The 15,591-nt window shown below is 37.6% G+C and overlaps 1 protein-coding gene across 1 annotated transcript in view; it reads right to left on the bottom strand.

Moving 5' to 3' along the window:
- The window catches only part of VPS41 (VPS41 subunit of HOPS complex), a 110,951-nt gene extending 100,754 nt beyond the window's left edge, over positions 1 to 10,197 (bottom strand). Inside the window, exons 1-2 of the mRNA XM_030968445.1 lie at positions 10,155 to 10,197; positions 6,404 to 6,442 (exon numbers count right to left, since the gene is read on the bottom strand). Of these exons, the coding sequence (XP_030824305.1) occupies positions 6,404 to 6,442; positions 10,155 to 10,187 (72 nt within the window). The 5' untranslated portion in view covers positions 10,188 to 10,197. The remainder of the gene's footprint in view (positions 1 to 6,403; positions 6,443 to 10,154) is intronic.
- Between the last annotated feature and the right edge of the window lie 5,394 nt (positions 10,198 to 15,591).

Below are 15,591 nucleotides of genomic sequence, written 5' to 3' on the forward strand. Positions count from 1 at the left end.
TGCTGCTAAAAATATTTCCCCCTAATTCTATGGTGAAAATACAGTAATGGTAGTTCTGTGAAAAACATGAATAACCTCTGATCTCGTTCCTTTACAACTGTTCATAAGGCACATCACCAACACTTTTCCAGTAGCTAGCTGTAAAATTGGTAAATATGGATTAGGATGGTAAAATTTCACACAGAAGCTTTCTGTTCTCCCCACACATTTCCCATAGGGATTTATTTAATACTCTGGGAAAATGCAGATATACACCAGGAGCATGGAATTAAGATTATATGGCTGCCTGTGAATATGTCTCAAAATGGGCTGCATTTACAGTATGAAATGACACAGATGAAAGACAAAACAGAGAGCATTTTATTTCTTCGCAAAACTGTTGTGACATACAGAATATTAGACTATTTTTGCACAACACCAATTGAAGATTTACTCCTACAGATTTGAAGGAGCTGGGCATCAGCCAAGTTTCGAAGCATAAGTAACACAGAGATGACATACTTGCACATAACCAATCCTCATAAATGGCATGTTTAAAAAAAAATAGTAGTAGAAAGTCAATATAATGTAATTTGGTTTCATTTCAACTACCTCAGTTTATTTTGCTGATGGTTTTGTGCATGACAACACCTGAAACTTCCAAATCCACTTCAGTATTCAAAAACATAGGATACGTCCATCCACACCAAGTGCACTATACAGAGGCAGCACAGGATAGGCTGTTTCATCTTCCATGTCCAAATCCAATTCCAGCACAGAAAAATCCAAACTCAGTCCAAATATCAATGAAGCTATGGATTTCTACTTTTATTGTCCTTTTGCTGAGTAAGGAACTTGGGCAAACATTTGTTTCCCCTGTGAACACTACTCAAGCAACCCAGTTGCCACCTTGTGATCTACTGCATATGAAAAGCTGACAGGGCAGTTTTGAGAATAGCAGTTTTTGAAGCTCACCTACCCACCACTGGGGAAGAGCTGAATTTCACCATTACTTTCTTTTTGCAGCCAGGAGTGTGATACATTTAATGGAGCGAAATACATTTAATGTTTTGGGAAAGCCACGTCTGCTTACTCTGCTAACACAGTAGCTTTGCAATTGCTTTTAATTTATGTAGGAAGCACAGCAACATTTTTACTTTTTATGTATTCCACAACACACAAATAGAACAGGCACTTCTGGTTAATATTAATAGCCCATTAAATGAAGTATTTAATTTTCACTCAAAACCAGAACATCTTAAAAGAATATTGCAATAATCCATTTCTTTCCTGCAAGTCAATCCTCTAATAATGTTTATTATAATATTAGTTACTAGTCACTGCAAACTTGTTTTTCAAATTAATGCAGGAAAATATTCCATTTAAACTTCAATAAATATTTTACTATGCTCACCCTACTGACTCAAATTGATAAATTATTTGCGTGATGCATTTCCTCATCAATAAGGAGAACTTAGTACTTGGAATTTATGTAACTTTTCCTTCCATTCTCCCCAAAAGGCCAATTTAATTTAAAGCCATGCAGAGAGAAGCAATCTCTCTTCAGACGTCCGATATGTGAAACAGAATATATTTTTTGAGCATTTTTCTCCCATTTTACATTTTAAAAAATAATCTAGTGTACAGCTATTCAGTAATAAGGAAAAGTGGCATGATTAAAATAATTACTTTGGAAAAGGTCAGACTGTAGACAAAAAAGGCAACTCAGACTGAAGCACAGTAGCCACATCTACTTTTCAACCATCCATTTTTCTTGCAATGGTGATGCCCCTTCAAATGCTACTATCCACAGAAGAGTTTACCTCTTCCAGCCCAGTGCTCCACACCCCATGTTAAGAGAACGCTTTGATGGAAACACAAGATGACAAGGAGCTTTTTTCACCAGTACTTTATTTACTTGAAATGATTTAATTGCTTTGGCCTAATCCAGACACAACCTACAAGACTAAAACTTGGAGTGCACTGAAAAGAGAAAGAAAATATCAAGGCTTTTTAGTTGCCTTTTTTTAAGGCTTACATTTTTTCCTAGCTGTGTTCCTGCTCTGATCAGTTTTCAAAACCCTAAAGAACAAACCACCACTAGTCTCAGTGGTAAAAGTGTATCAGAGAGGGATATTTCTAAATGACCAGAAATAGTTTGAGCACTGGATTAACCAGGAATTTCTACAATACCTTTTATAAATATAGCATTTAAATAACTAATCAAGAAACTAAATGAACAAACATGTCCCTTTCCCAGGGTAACAGTGATCAAAACAGCAAAAAAATGTTAAGGGGACATATGAAAATAGAAGTGCTAGAATGAAAATATATGCAATACTGATGACTAACACATTGATGTATCTAACAAAAAAGCAAGAAAACAGATATCAGTGTACCTTCTTTAAAAAATACTATTCTAATACCTCTTTGCAGAACATCTGCACCCACGTGGCTTTTTTTTTGTAGTTGAACAAGCAAACAATTGCAAAAAAAAAATTTCTGCTGTAGTGCAGCGTCAAAAAAAGAAACAAAACCACAAACATGACTTATGCCTTACTTAATCAAGAATCTTTTCTTGGGACATAGCACGCATTTATAATTCCAGGGACATTTGCTCTTGAAAGGGTGCTTCCTGTAAAAAAGTCATGCTGGATCAGCACAATCTGCTAATAATCCCTGTAGTAAATCAGAATGGAGGAGAAAATTTTAAGTCTTTTATTCTTGGCTAATTAGCTGGCAAAACATAACTATCTGTCTGACAGAAAACAGCTCAAGTGAGAAAAGATTTTACAGCAACAGATGCATTGCAAGGAAGAAAAATAATTTGAAAATAAATTCAGATTCAGGCTGTACATAATTTATGGAGATTTTTTTTCTCCACAGTTTCCAAATAGCCAAAAGCCTGATTACTTTGCTATCTACTTTTTAGATCTCATCAAATGTGACAGTCCAAACATATAGCTTCCGGTGCTATAAAATAAAATTAAGTAAGCCAATGAAACCATATTGAAACTAGGATTTTTCAGCCAAACAAACCTGCTCAGATACACCCTCAAATCTGGCTGCATATGTGATGATCAGACAAGGTTGGGATAAGTAATGCAAATATACTTAAAAAAAAATTTAAAACCCAAAAAAACCCAAAAACCCATCAAAAAACACCAAAACCAAATGTCTAAAGCCAAACATACAAAAAGAAAATACCTGTGTTTCAAGACTGAGTAAAATTACTTCACAAAAGAAGGAGGTTTTCCCCTAAGAATTAAAGGACTATTAGATATACAGCTTCCTCATCATAGCCTGGCATAATATATTGTAGTCTGACTACCGGAAAAGAAAAAGCACGTAATACCCCAAGTCAGATATAAGAACATGATAGGAAAGTGCCAACTGTACTGTAGTTACCAGGAAAGAAATGTAATAACACTTCTACAAGTGTTATCAGTTCTACAAATTTTACTAGTAATTTCAGCTATCTCTATATTGAAAGAAAGGTCTACTTAAGATCTGAACAAATGCACAATCTCTGCTCATTGATACCTTTGCATTTTACACACTCTGACTTAAATAGCTGAGAATATTTTACACCAGGGCAGCCTTAGGAACTCAATTTCCTGTGGAGCCATTGCTGGAACCAAACTTACATTGATCAGCTTTCAGATGACATACATTCAAGACAGTCAGTTTCTGCAGACTTCCACATTTGAGGCTTACTGTTAAACTCTACCACCAAGTCTGTGCAAATGGGCATCCTGGCAATTGTTAAAGAGCCTGTCCTTCAAAATAAACCAAGCAGGTAGCAAAACAGCACTAGAATCTTATTTGGTAGAAGATGCTAAAGGAATGATAATAAGAGAGTTGCTGATGAGATAGTATTAATGTATATTGGATTCTTTGCTAAAATAATGGTACAGAAGGGTAAAAAAAATCAGAAAAAAAAATCCATACTTTGCTTACACATCCAATTCAGACAGGGGCATAATTTACTCAAAATCGGAAAAATTTTAATACTGCATTTCTCCATAACAGAAAGCACATCTATAATGTAAGTTGGATATGTGTCATGTGCCCTCTGGAATAATTAGTAACAATATTCAACTTTATACAAAGAATTTAAATTAAATTTATTGCAAGAGTAACTGTATATGTAAAAATTTTTAGTACTATGGTAAGATGTCTATGAAGTCCATGCCATAAATATATTTTTAGTGGCTAAAACAACACAGGCTGCAAGAATCAGAGTCTCTGATTCTAGAACCACCACCATAAAATACATCCCTGATTATTCACACTATAGGCCATTCAAAAGAAATAATTACAATTTTATGATCACAAGAGCTAGGAGTGAAGCCATCAGTTTGATCTAAGCTCTGACCATACTTCAAGTAATATAAGCAAGCACTGAGAACATTTTTACACTTTGTGCTTTTACCATTTTGGTTTTATCTGAACAATCTTTAGAAATAGTCTAATCAGTTTCATTCCATTAGCTATTTTCTGATTATTATAGATGAGGAATGTGATGGTTGGCTCTCACAATAAAGGGATGACTATTATGTACATATTAAGAGAAGTTTTATTGATGTATAGTTATGTTATTGTGATTTGTTCGTTAGATGTCCTCTGTTCTCCCCATAGTCTCCTTCCTCTCCCGGTACTGTTGCCAAGGGACGGCCTTGGTAGTCGGGACATGTGGAAGGAGGGCAAGTACCCGTGCCCCTTGCATGGGCATTTGGGAGGGGGGAAGGCTTGTTACTAGGAGACACGGCATGACAACACCTGACCTCCAATCAAGTTGTAAGAAAGTGATCTCCACCAATAAATGGTGAAGAAGAGTTGACTGGCGGACTTTAAGAGGGGACAGGGTTGTCCAGTGCAACCCACGGGGTGTAAAACACAGAGCAGACATTTTGTAGACCAGCTTGTGGCTGCTGGGTCACCTAATCCAAGCGCGCTGTCCTTCTTCCTTATTCACTCATTTGTTGTATTTTATTAAGCTTTTAATAAACCTTTGAAATTTTTAAAAGTGAGGAGTCATTTCTCATACTGATGATCAAGATACTAAAGACTAGACTTAAAGATGGCCAATGCAAAGCATTTTCATAGACATTAGAATGACAATTGTTCTTTAGATCCAATATCTACATTCTCAATATATAAATTTCCTTTTTACTTCTCTCTGCATGTGAAATTAACATTAAGAATAGATGTCAACTTTAACATAGGTCTAGTTGAAATTTTAGGACTTTAAATTTTGTGAAAGATGCATGATGCCTATTTTTCTTAAGGGAAAAAACAGTAAACCTCCACCAATCTGGCAACCCATTTATGATTAATTCTGCTGCAAATACTGATTTGCTAAAGCTGAAATCTTGAAAGGCCAGTAAAAGTACCATTTTTTCATTGCAATAAGCTTTAAGATCAAAAAAAGCACCTCAGCAGGTAAGTATCTGTGTTCACTATCCTGTGAATGTCAAGCCTTGAGAGGATTACTATTCTACTGACACATTGCCCAGGGACTGTTTATCTCCACATCACAAAGCACTATTCAGAATGAAGGCATTTCACACTGGACAAAAAAAGTCTGGCCTGGGCAGCTGTTCCACAGAGCAATGTTAAAGGGCCAAAAACCTCTGCTTCTCACCAGTATTGCCATTCAGTGCCACTGAAGACAACCACTCAATGGCAGAAAGAAAAATATATCTCACAAGAAACAAAGCCACCTTCCACTGCAAAAAGATTTTTTCAGAATCCACCACTACAGTCTCTGCACTACCCACTGTCATAGAAATGAGGATTTCTTTCTGCTTAGTGCTTAAACCCAGCATGGAGATTTGTCCCTTGGTAAAAAACAAAATCTTCCTAAGAGCTTTATTTATAATATTACTGAACAGAGACAAGCTCTTAACTCTCTCCAGCTTCCTTCCCCTCTTCACCCCCAGCCCCCCTTTTCCCATCACCTACAGCAGTGTAGGCAGACCTCTCCAGAAAATGAGACAATTGTTGACAAAACATCATCTCAAGAATAGAGAGTCTACAGGACATGATTAAGTTCAGATTGTGAAGTTATTAAAACAATAAAGTAATTACCTGAATGTACTATTACTGCATATATAATTATACTTACAAATTTTCATTTTATCAAAACAGAAGCAAATGCACTTCAATTTATCTCTCAACATAATTAATTTTACAATAATGGGGTGAATGTGGGTTTTTTTAATATAAAGAAGCTTCTAATAGCAATTCACAGCTTCTTTTTAATAATTTAAGATCAGATTAACAATCCTTGGTACATAATACTGGCCAAATTTCTAAAAACAACCAGTGAAATAATATTTTTCACTCCATATTGACAAAAAAACCTAGCATTGACCACACTGGCACAAATCCGAGTATGAAACATTTTAAGAAGGGTTACCTCAGATTCATCTGTTGATTCCTCATAAGACCTGGTTTCCTGAAAAGGACACAAAAAACAAAGGGGTAAATAGCTACGTATATACATAACCGAGCAGTATTTCCCTTTAAGAAGTACTTTTAAACCGTTACTAAGAAATGAAAGACAAAGCAGAAGCAACTCAAAGTTCAGAGTTTCCATCCTTGTCATTCATACTCGATTTGTGCTTGCACTTGCATTTGAGTGTCACAGCGAGACTCAGGAGCAGCAGGGACTCTGTTGTCAGTTACCCTGAAAGGGAGAGTGACTGGGTGATCTGAGAATCTGTCCCTGTGATTATCTTCCCCTCTTCCAGATGCAGTAGCAAATTTTGCAAAGAAACTGCCCATATCTTGACTTTCATGTCAGAACAGCATTCTCAAGTTATCCACAAGCCCCCTCTGCTATTCAACTATTTAGCTGTTAATAGGCTTATTTTAAACCAGCATTCAATGACTTTCTCCTTCCCATCTGATGTTAATGCAAGACGTGGCTTTCTTCTCCTGCCTTTGAAACAACTGTACCTTTAAAACATCTCTCTGGCAAGATGATTCTTTCTACCCTAGAAAAAAAATTTTTTAAGTCAACTCCTGCTTATCTCTCATCTGCTCACTGAGAAAATCTGCTGATGCAATGCCTCCTCAAAGAAGTCAGCAAAACGAAGATTTACTTAACGTATTTATCTTTATCGATAGCAATAAAGGATTACAACTAATACACCAGCAGTGAATGTAAGCATTTTAACAATAAAATATGATATAAACAAAGAACAAGTAAGAGAGAAAGCAGCATTTCAAATCTTATGAAGGGAGTCTTTGAAGAGTAAGATTAATAGGTACAGAATTCCACCAGACAAGACAAAAAAAAAAAAATTACACCCTTACCAACAGCTTAGAGAAAAATGGAAAAAGGAGAAAATTTAATGCACTGACAACCAGTGTAATTTTTTTTCTCATATTTATTTCTTTTCTATGTTTATATAATGCACTGGTTGTGACCTGTACACCAAAAGCAAAGGCTTCCTTTTCATTAATGGAGGCTCACACTGATGCCCATAATGACCATCACAGCAGATGGGAGAGAAGCAAAGCAGCACTACTACCGGCTACTGGAAGCTTCATGCAAGGTGTTAGCACAATTACTGACATCCATTTCCTCCATTTTACACACTACAGACTCACCTCTAAAATACACATCCCATAGAAGGGTTATCAGTGTAGTCTACACTTGTGTCATGAATTGGGAAATTGCAAGTAAAAAGTACATGGGAATCAAGGGAAGATGGAGTAAAATCCTGGCATCCTTTGAAGTTTAGGTTCAACTTTGCAAGTCCAACTGTTTGTCTGTTGATCTCCCAGTCTCTAATCACAAGCTGCTGTAACTTTTCAGGAAATTACAATTTTGGTACATACAATCTTTGTGCATCTTAACAATCACCAAGTGAGAACTGAACTAAAACAGTGTGGTGTAATATTGCCAGCTGACTGGATGAGCTAGAACAACACACAAAGTCCAACACAAAGTATCATCACATTCCTAATAAAAAACGATGATTTTCTCTTCTGAATACCAAGAGCTACCTACTCAAATCCTTAATAAATCAAAATTAATAGCACTGCTGTTGTGGTATTTTGGTATAATTCACATAGTGTGGAGGAAAAAAATCTCTCCCAAACAAAGGAATTACAGCAAGTGACATTTCTGCTAGTGCAGCTACACCAACTACACCTGCCTCTCATGGTTCCAATTGTTTTGGTTGTCTAGGAACAGAAACTTACTTTCAGGATGAGCTCACTATCTAATACCATGCTGTCAGACCAACACACGTGCAGGATGGAGTTAACAGCTCACTTACTGAGACAACAGCTGGTCCTCACACCCACCTGAGGCGCTTAACTGAGCCACAAGTTATGCGCAAAGGCATCCCTAGAGGATGTTGACATATAAAATTAGGGCATGCCAGAAGTTGATTCCAATAATCAATCCATGTGCACTAAGAAAATATCAATCTATTTTTATTTAGGACATCTACCCTGGTATCCCTACTGTATTCACAAGGCACTGCAATCTCAGATACTACATTTCATAAATGGCATATGAATACAGGTAAATGGTTCACGGCATTTATGTTTTACTGCAGAAAATAATATAGAAAAAATCAGAGGGAGCCTTGGCTTAAGAAAGCAATGCAAAAATTTTATTTGTTCTCTGACAAGAACTTAGCTGAAGGTGCTTAGAATTGATACTTACCTACAAACTCACTTCGGTAGCAACTTACTATGAAAAGCTTTTTCCCTGGGTTTTCCCACTTGCTTAGGCAAACTTGAACAGTAAACTGTAGTTATGATTGCCCTGGGGCTCTGTTAGGTTCCTTTGCCTTCCCTACCAATGCATGAACTGAAAGGATTATCCTCCACTTCCACTTTTTAGTAGCCTTGTAACTGTGGAAAGGAAATCCCTAAAAAGGGATTTGTAGACAACCAGAATCCAAAATCATGTAGGAATAGCAGTCTTTAGCAATCTCAGACTCTAGGGGAAAATGAGCAGTACACTTCAGCCAGCTGACACTGTTGCTTAAGTAGCCCAAGAATGCAGTAAGGGAACACAGATCAGGAAACCATAGAAATATGAAGTAATCTCTCACCATTATAATCTCTCACTTAAAAGATCCAACATAACTTCTCAAAATATTCTTAAGTGGGCTTTCCAGTATGATGGGTATAGGGTTTTCCCTTCCCTTGGTTTTACAAACACCATATGTAATCCACTATGTGTTTAAGCCCATAATGTAAACCTGACACAAGCTGAAAGATACAGAAGTTGAGTTTTACAGAAACACATGCACAACACACACACAGCCCTTTCACTAGAGCTGTGCATGCCACCCACAGGAAATAAACTCAAATCAATAAAGTAACTCTCCTATCACAGTCCAAAGAGAGCAAAACATGGGCTAGTTTAATCTACTGTACTGTTAGAGAAGACTTGTCAAAGTTTGTTTCATCCTTCCAAAGGCAGCCACAATTAAAAACACATCAATCCCGGGGGAAAAAATTCTCCCCCAAGGAAGCCAAGCCCTCCCAACAAAACTGTCAGCAGGGAAGGTGGAAACCAGATGCTCTAACTTTGGCCGGCTACCTTGAAGTATTTCTAAGACTCTCACTTTTAGGCATCTATGACTGACAAATATTGCACAGCTCTGTTGTCTGTTCAAATACTGGCTCAGCAAAGAAGCATTTAGAAAGTACCTGAAAGGGCCAGGAACTGCACTTTTTCCTTTATTTTATTTTTTTTCTTGGGAAAGAGCAACCTAGGGATGGGGAGCTTTAGGAGAACACCCGATTAAGGAAACAGCACCAAAATCCTCAATTTTTTTCTCAGAAAAAAATTCCCGTGTTGAAATGAACTCGGTCATGTCTCTGTGTCCCTCGGTAGAGAGACAGCTCTTGGCTCCACAGCGGCGTCGGACGCACTTCTAAACCCACCCTCCCGGGCAGACCCCGGCTCCGCTGCCTCCATCTTCCCTCCCCGGCCCCGGTGCAGCGAGGCTGTCCCCGACGGCCTCGCACCCCGCAGGGCCGGCTGCCGGCCTCTGCCCCCTGGCACAGGCACTGTCCCACTGTCCCTCCGCCCCTCCACTCCCATGTGCCCCCGCCCCGGTCCCGCGCTTCCGCCATCCCGCTGTGAGCCCCGCTCCTCGGCACTGCGACCACAGCGCATTGACAGTTTCTACCTTCTCCCCGGCTTCCGCCATGGCAGCTGTCATGTGAGGGGCAGGAAGCCGGCGAGGCGGAGGCACTCTGGGAAATGTAGTTTCGGCGGGGAGCAAGCGTTTCCTTCCCTCCCTCTCTCCCCGCTTTTTTTTCCTTCCTCAGCCTAGCTGAGATGTGGTGGCGATGCCGTACAAAACGGAGGGCACACCCCAGCTAAGTTTCCTCTCCACCCTCCTTAGCTGCGAGACGCTTTTTTAAGCTGAAATCCATCGATTCTCTGAGGGAGACCAGTGTGATCTCCCAGCTCCACGGTACACCCAGCTGTGATGAGGCTGAAGGTAGCCGCTGTAGTGCTTGATGAGCTGGCGGCTGATGAGCGAGGGTTCGGGTGTAGCTGAAGCCAAGAGCCATTGACAGCTTGCCTGCTGCCGCTGTTGTGTACAGCACTGCCAGTGCTCCCGGACCGGACCCTTTAATTCTTATCCATCTCAGTAACACCTGGTCGAGCACAGCTCCAGTTGCCATTATATCCTCCGGTTTCCATTAGAGCCTACGTGTAGCAGCTTTGATCCTCTTTGTACTTTTTACTTAATCATGAGTATTGAAATGGCCCACACTAATGTCAGGAGAAGGATTTCAGAAGCCTAAATATCTTCTACAATTTTAGAAGCTGCTGCATCTTGATTTTTTAAAAGCATGAAATAAGACTTGAATGTCTTGTTGTACACAAGCGGCTTTCTTTATGTATTAAAAACATTATCAAAGCCAAAAAGCAATTGGCAGAACTTTTTACAGTTTGGGTTTTGCCTTTGGAGCTATTTAAAATCTAAGGTGGAGCTACAGGGTTATGCGTCCTTGGGTTCAAAGCCATGAATTTAAAAATGTGCAGTGCAGTTTACCTTTGGCAATAAAAGAGAAATCTTATAATACCACAGTGCAAAACCTTAAGGCCATACAGCTAATTGCAAGAGACTATTACCTTGGCTATGAAAATAATGTATATCATTGCTATACCATTAGAAACTAATTGCCAGAATTTTGGCTAAGAGCTAGAACTGTTCTTTTAAGTTACACTGAAGGTGGTACACAGGGTTGAGAGAGACTCATCAAAGTTACAGTTTCAGTGCAAGAACATATGAAAATAGCTATCCTGAATAAATTTAATTTGAAAATTATAAAAGAAACTACCTTTTTTATGGTTTGTTATGGACTGTCAAAGTGCCATGGCAAAGAAGTGTATGAAGGTCATCCAGGTCATATAAACCATAGGATATCTACAGATAAAGAGATGCTTGCTTGACATTGTACAAAATATTGTTGAGACCACAGCTGGATATAATTGTAAATTTGGAGTCACCTTTGTTACAAAAAAAAAATTATTGAAACTGGAAGGGACCAAAGGACCACTTTTAGGGTCTGATGTGTTGGAGAAGACTGATAAAAAAGAAGGGCTTAGCAACTTCAGTCTAGCAATAAAAGAGATCTGAAGAGGAAGAACTATTGAAGTAAACGGTATGAGATCAAATCAGTATCAGATCTTTTCAGTGCATTTAGGCTGGACATGAGAAATAGATTCCCATGTGTCAGACATGCATGGTCCTCATAAGAATCTTGCTGGCAAGAAATTTAACTGATTTCGAGATGAAATTTAATAAACTTAAATAAGAGATTGTAAGAGGTGTTTGCTGACAGCTGTGTGGCTTACCCAGAATGCTGCCCATTATAGGCCTATTCAGTTCTTCTTGAATCTTAGTCCTGTTCAGATCAAGTGAAAGAATATATTATTGCTGTCAATGGAGCCAGGATTTGTCCTTTAATATGCAATGCACAAGCTATATTTTCTGTTACTTGACACTGTGTATATCTTGTAAAAGGAAATTTTGCCAATGAGGTTTTTCCCTACTTTCAGGGGAAAAACCAAAACCCCTCAATAGGTTGACCAAAATCCCTCAAAACCCCTTCCCCCCACCCCCACTGTTTTCCTTTTTTTCTACATCAACAGTTATTTTTTGGCACTTTTTTAACTGGAAAGAACATTAGTAACTGACTTTGTAAGTGCCAAGAAAAACAGAATGTAAGGGAAAGGATGGCAGATCTTGTAAACTTTGCTATTATAACAGCTAATAGTGTACATTTCCTCATTTTTGACAAACTGAGCCGTCAAGGAACAGCTGTTCTTGTTTTCATTGCACACAGAATAAGTAGTATAAACAATGTGATTTACTTATAGTGTGCTGCTTATTTCTGGCAGAATAGTGCAAAACTAATTCTTTTGTTGTTTAGACTTACGATATTAATTCAATCTGCCATGATAATAGGTTTTTATTATGTCAGGAAAATTTAACATGTTTGCATCTGATTCTGCCACCCCTTCCACATCTGCCCTCCAGAAGAGCTGAAAGTCATCTACAAGCAATGCCATCAAGAGGTTTTAAAATTTTTCAGCCCCTCCCACAAAGTACTCAGCATCCTTCAGATTTGGGCCTGAGAACAGTCAACCTTTGGAGATAAAAAGCTTAAGCATAGTTCAGCATAAGTGGGAAATATAGCACTGCCTAAGGGAAGTAAATGTTCTGTCCTAACCTTAAAACCTACTCACACTCTGTCTGCCAGCATAGAACTGAAGTCTGGGTTAAATTAGTTGTACTAGAGGTAGAGATTTGCGATGTCTGGTGAGATTATAGATGCTTTGAGGTAGAGCATTTTGGCTCAGATTCATCTCGTGATAGGTACTTTATCGCTTAGTTTTAACTTGGTTCACCAAAAATAGCACTCTTCATAAGTATCTAAATAAATATTTCAGCCATACCATAATGCCTTTAATGTTCTTAGTGCCTATTTTATTGCACAGCTTCCAGTGGATGGGAATTCTGCAGGACATTTCTAACAGGATGATGACATAGCAGCCAGTTTGAATTTTAAAAATTTAAGTCTGTCAGGAGTTTCTGATTTACTTTTTTGCCACAGGAATCAGAATTAGCATTGAAACTTGGACCTTGACCAACATTCAGAGTTCAAATAGTATTAAAATTTTTCTGTCTTGCTTTAACACACTTTTTCTCTGTGAAAGTGAGAGACTACTGCGAAACATAACAAGTAGCAAGTATCCTTTGGTATATTATTGTATTTCAGTCTCCAAGAGCTCTCCAGTTGCATTCAAGTAAGACTAATTCATCCAACAAAATGTTCAGCTGTATTATCTCTCACCCCTCTCATCCCCACTTCTTCAGTTAAAAAAAAATGGTGTTGTCTGTACGTTAACAGTGTTTAAAAATATTATGCTGTATAAACCATAGATAATGTTGTCAATACAATGGAAGTTCAAAGATTTTCCTCTTTCTGTTGGTTTGTTTGTAGAAATAAACTTGCAAGGACTTTTCTTATTTTTTTTATCCTTGCAATGAAATAATTATTTTTGTAAGACACTTTCAATTTATACCATAGCTTACATAATTATAATCTTGAATATTTTCAGGAACTTTGTACTTTAATACCAATCCTGTTTGACTTGCTGGCATTATATTGTTGTGCAGTTACTTACTTTTTTCTTCTTAATCCATATCTAAAATTTATTTACAACATTTCTTCCTGAAATAAGTATCATAACAATGACTATTAAAAAAAATCAGTTATAAATTTTAAACATAGTAGTAACATGTAGTTAACATGTAACTCATAGTAGAAACATGATAGTAACTGCCATCATAGTAACTGCCTTCATAGGTACTGCCTTTTTCAACTGACGCTAAAGATAACTCCGGTGTAATTTGCAATATCATCAAGAAGGCAAGGTAAGAAATGGAAGTATGCATAACGACTATGTTCCACCACTGCAGTGTGTTTAAGTTTAAATGATCAGCTATTTTTATTAAAATTAGAGTGGTAACAAAATCAGAAAGATTATTACAAATTCTTTAAAATAGTTGAACTTTATTCCCTGACATTTAAAGATTTTCTCGAATTACAGTAAATTGTTTTCAAATCCTTCAGGAATAACATTCTCCTCAGTCTTTTCTTTCTTCCTCTGACCCTCCCTCCCCATCTGTCTTTCTTTTGCTCACTTTCCTTGTCTTTGCTCTCGGGCAGTCTTTATTGAAAGATACCTACTTGTGCTGTGTAGAACACACAAAGAAGATGAAAAAATGTGAAGCACAGTAAACAACATAAAGCCATTTATTAAAGATAAACAAGGGCTATTATAATGGGAGAGGTAGTAAGGGATCCTACTAAAAAACTTATAGTTGAATATAAAAAGGATCTTGTAGAGAAGGATCAAGTCTAAAATTGAAAATTTATTGTGCTGTGAGAAAATGTCATAGATCTGTAGACTATGAAGCCAGATGGGAATAGTGCTGTTATTTAATCTGAGCTCCTCCCTAACATTGGCTATGAGATTTACCTGAATTAATTCTTTGTACCATTTTTTAAAACAGAAAACATACCTTGACATAACATTTCCAACAACATAAAAGTCCCTGCACTCCTGGTAAGTCATTTCAAGAGCAGTTATGCTCACTGCTAGAAAAATCAAGAATACAAAAGAAATAAAGCAGTGGTGCATCTATCTTGGTCTTCCACACTGGTGATAGGATGCAGTCTGGGGAGAGCATATACCTCTGAGCTTCACTCCCTTGTCTTATCCTAGCATCTACTGGCATGGAATTAGAGGTGTTAGAAGACACATCCCTGACTGCTTCTTCTCATATCTGTTAACAAACCTGCTGCTGATGAATTTATCTCTTTTTGACTTGCTAACACTATGTACCTCCAAAATCTTTTGTGACAAGGAAACCCAAAAGCTGTCTGCCTTCCGCTTAAAGTTTTTTTTTCCTGTTTTAGGCTACTCTGCTATGGTTCTCTATCAGTTTTGATAAGCATGCTTTCAGTCTAATAATGCAGGACTTGGAACATACTGTGTTTTTCTTATCCCTATGGCGAATTTAAATTTTCTTACCTCAGCTTTGAACCTCCTTCATTATGTCCACCATGGAATCATCTGTCACCAAGTTCTGAAAGTTCTGTATTCAAAGATTTCTGTTCCCCATGTAACTACTTCTAGTCTAATATGAAATAGTTTCTAAGTAAGTTAAATAGAAAGATGCATTGATTGTTTCACAAAAGATGTTTTACATCCTACAAATAGTTTTTTGTGACATGGGGAAGATTTCTGTTCCCCATGTAACTACTTCTAGTCTAATATGAAATAGTTTCTAAGTAAGTTAAATAGAAAGATGCATTGATTGTTTCACAAAAGATGTTTTACATCCTACAAATAGTTTTTTGTGACTGTTGTTTGCTATACCATAAATTTGTTACCATCTCTGTTAATTTGTGCTTGGTGGGACATGGCCCTATTAGTTTAAACTAATGAAACATTCTCACTCCCTATATATTTATGTTATTATTGTGAACAACTCTACCATTTTCAGCTGGCATTCCACTTAAAAGGTTCTTTCT

Source organism: Camarhynchus parvulus, chromosome 2 (genome assembly GCF_901933205.1).
Source record: "Camarhynchus parvulus chromosome 2, STF_HiC, whole genome shotgun sequence".
NCBI lineage: Eukaryota > Metazoa > Chordata > Aves > Passeriformes > Thraupidae > Camarhynchus > Camarhynchus parvulus.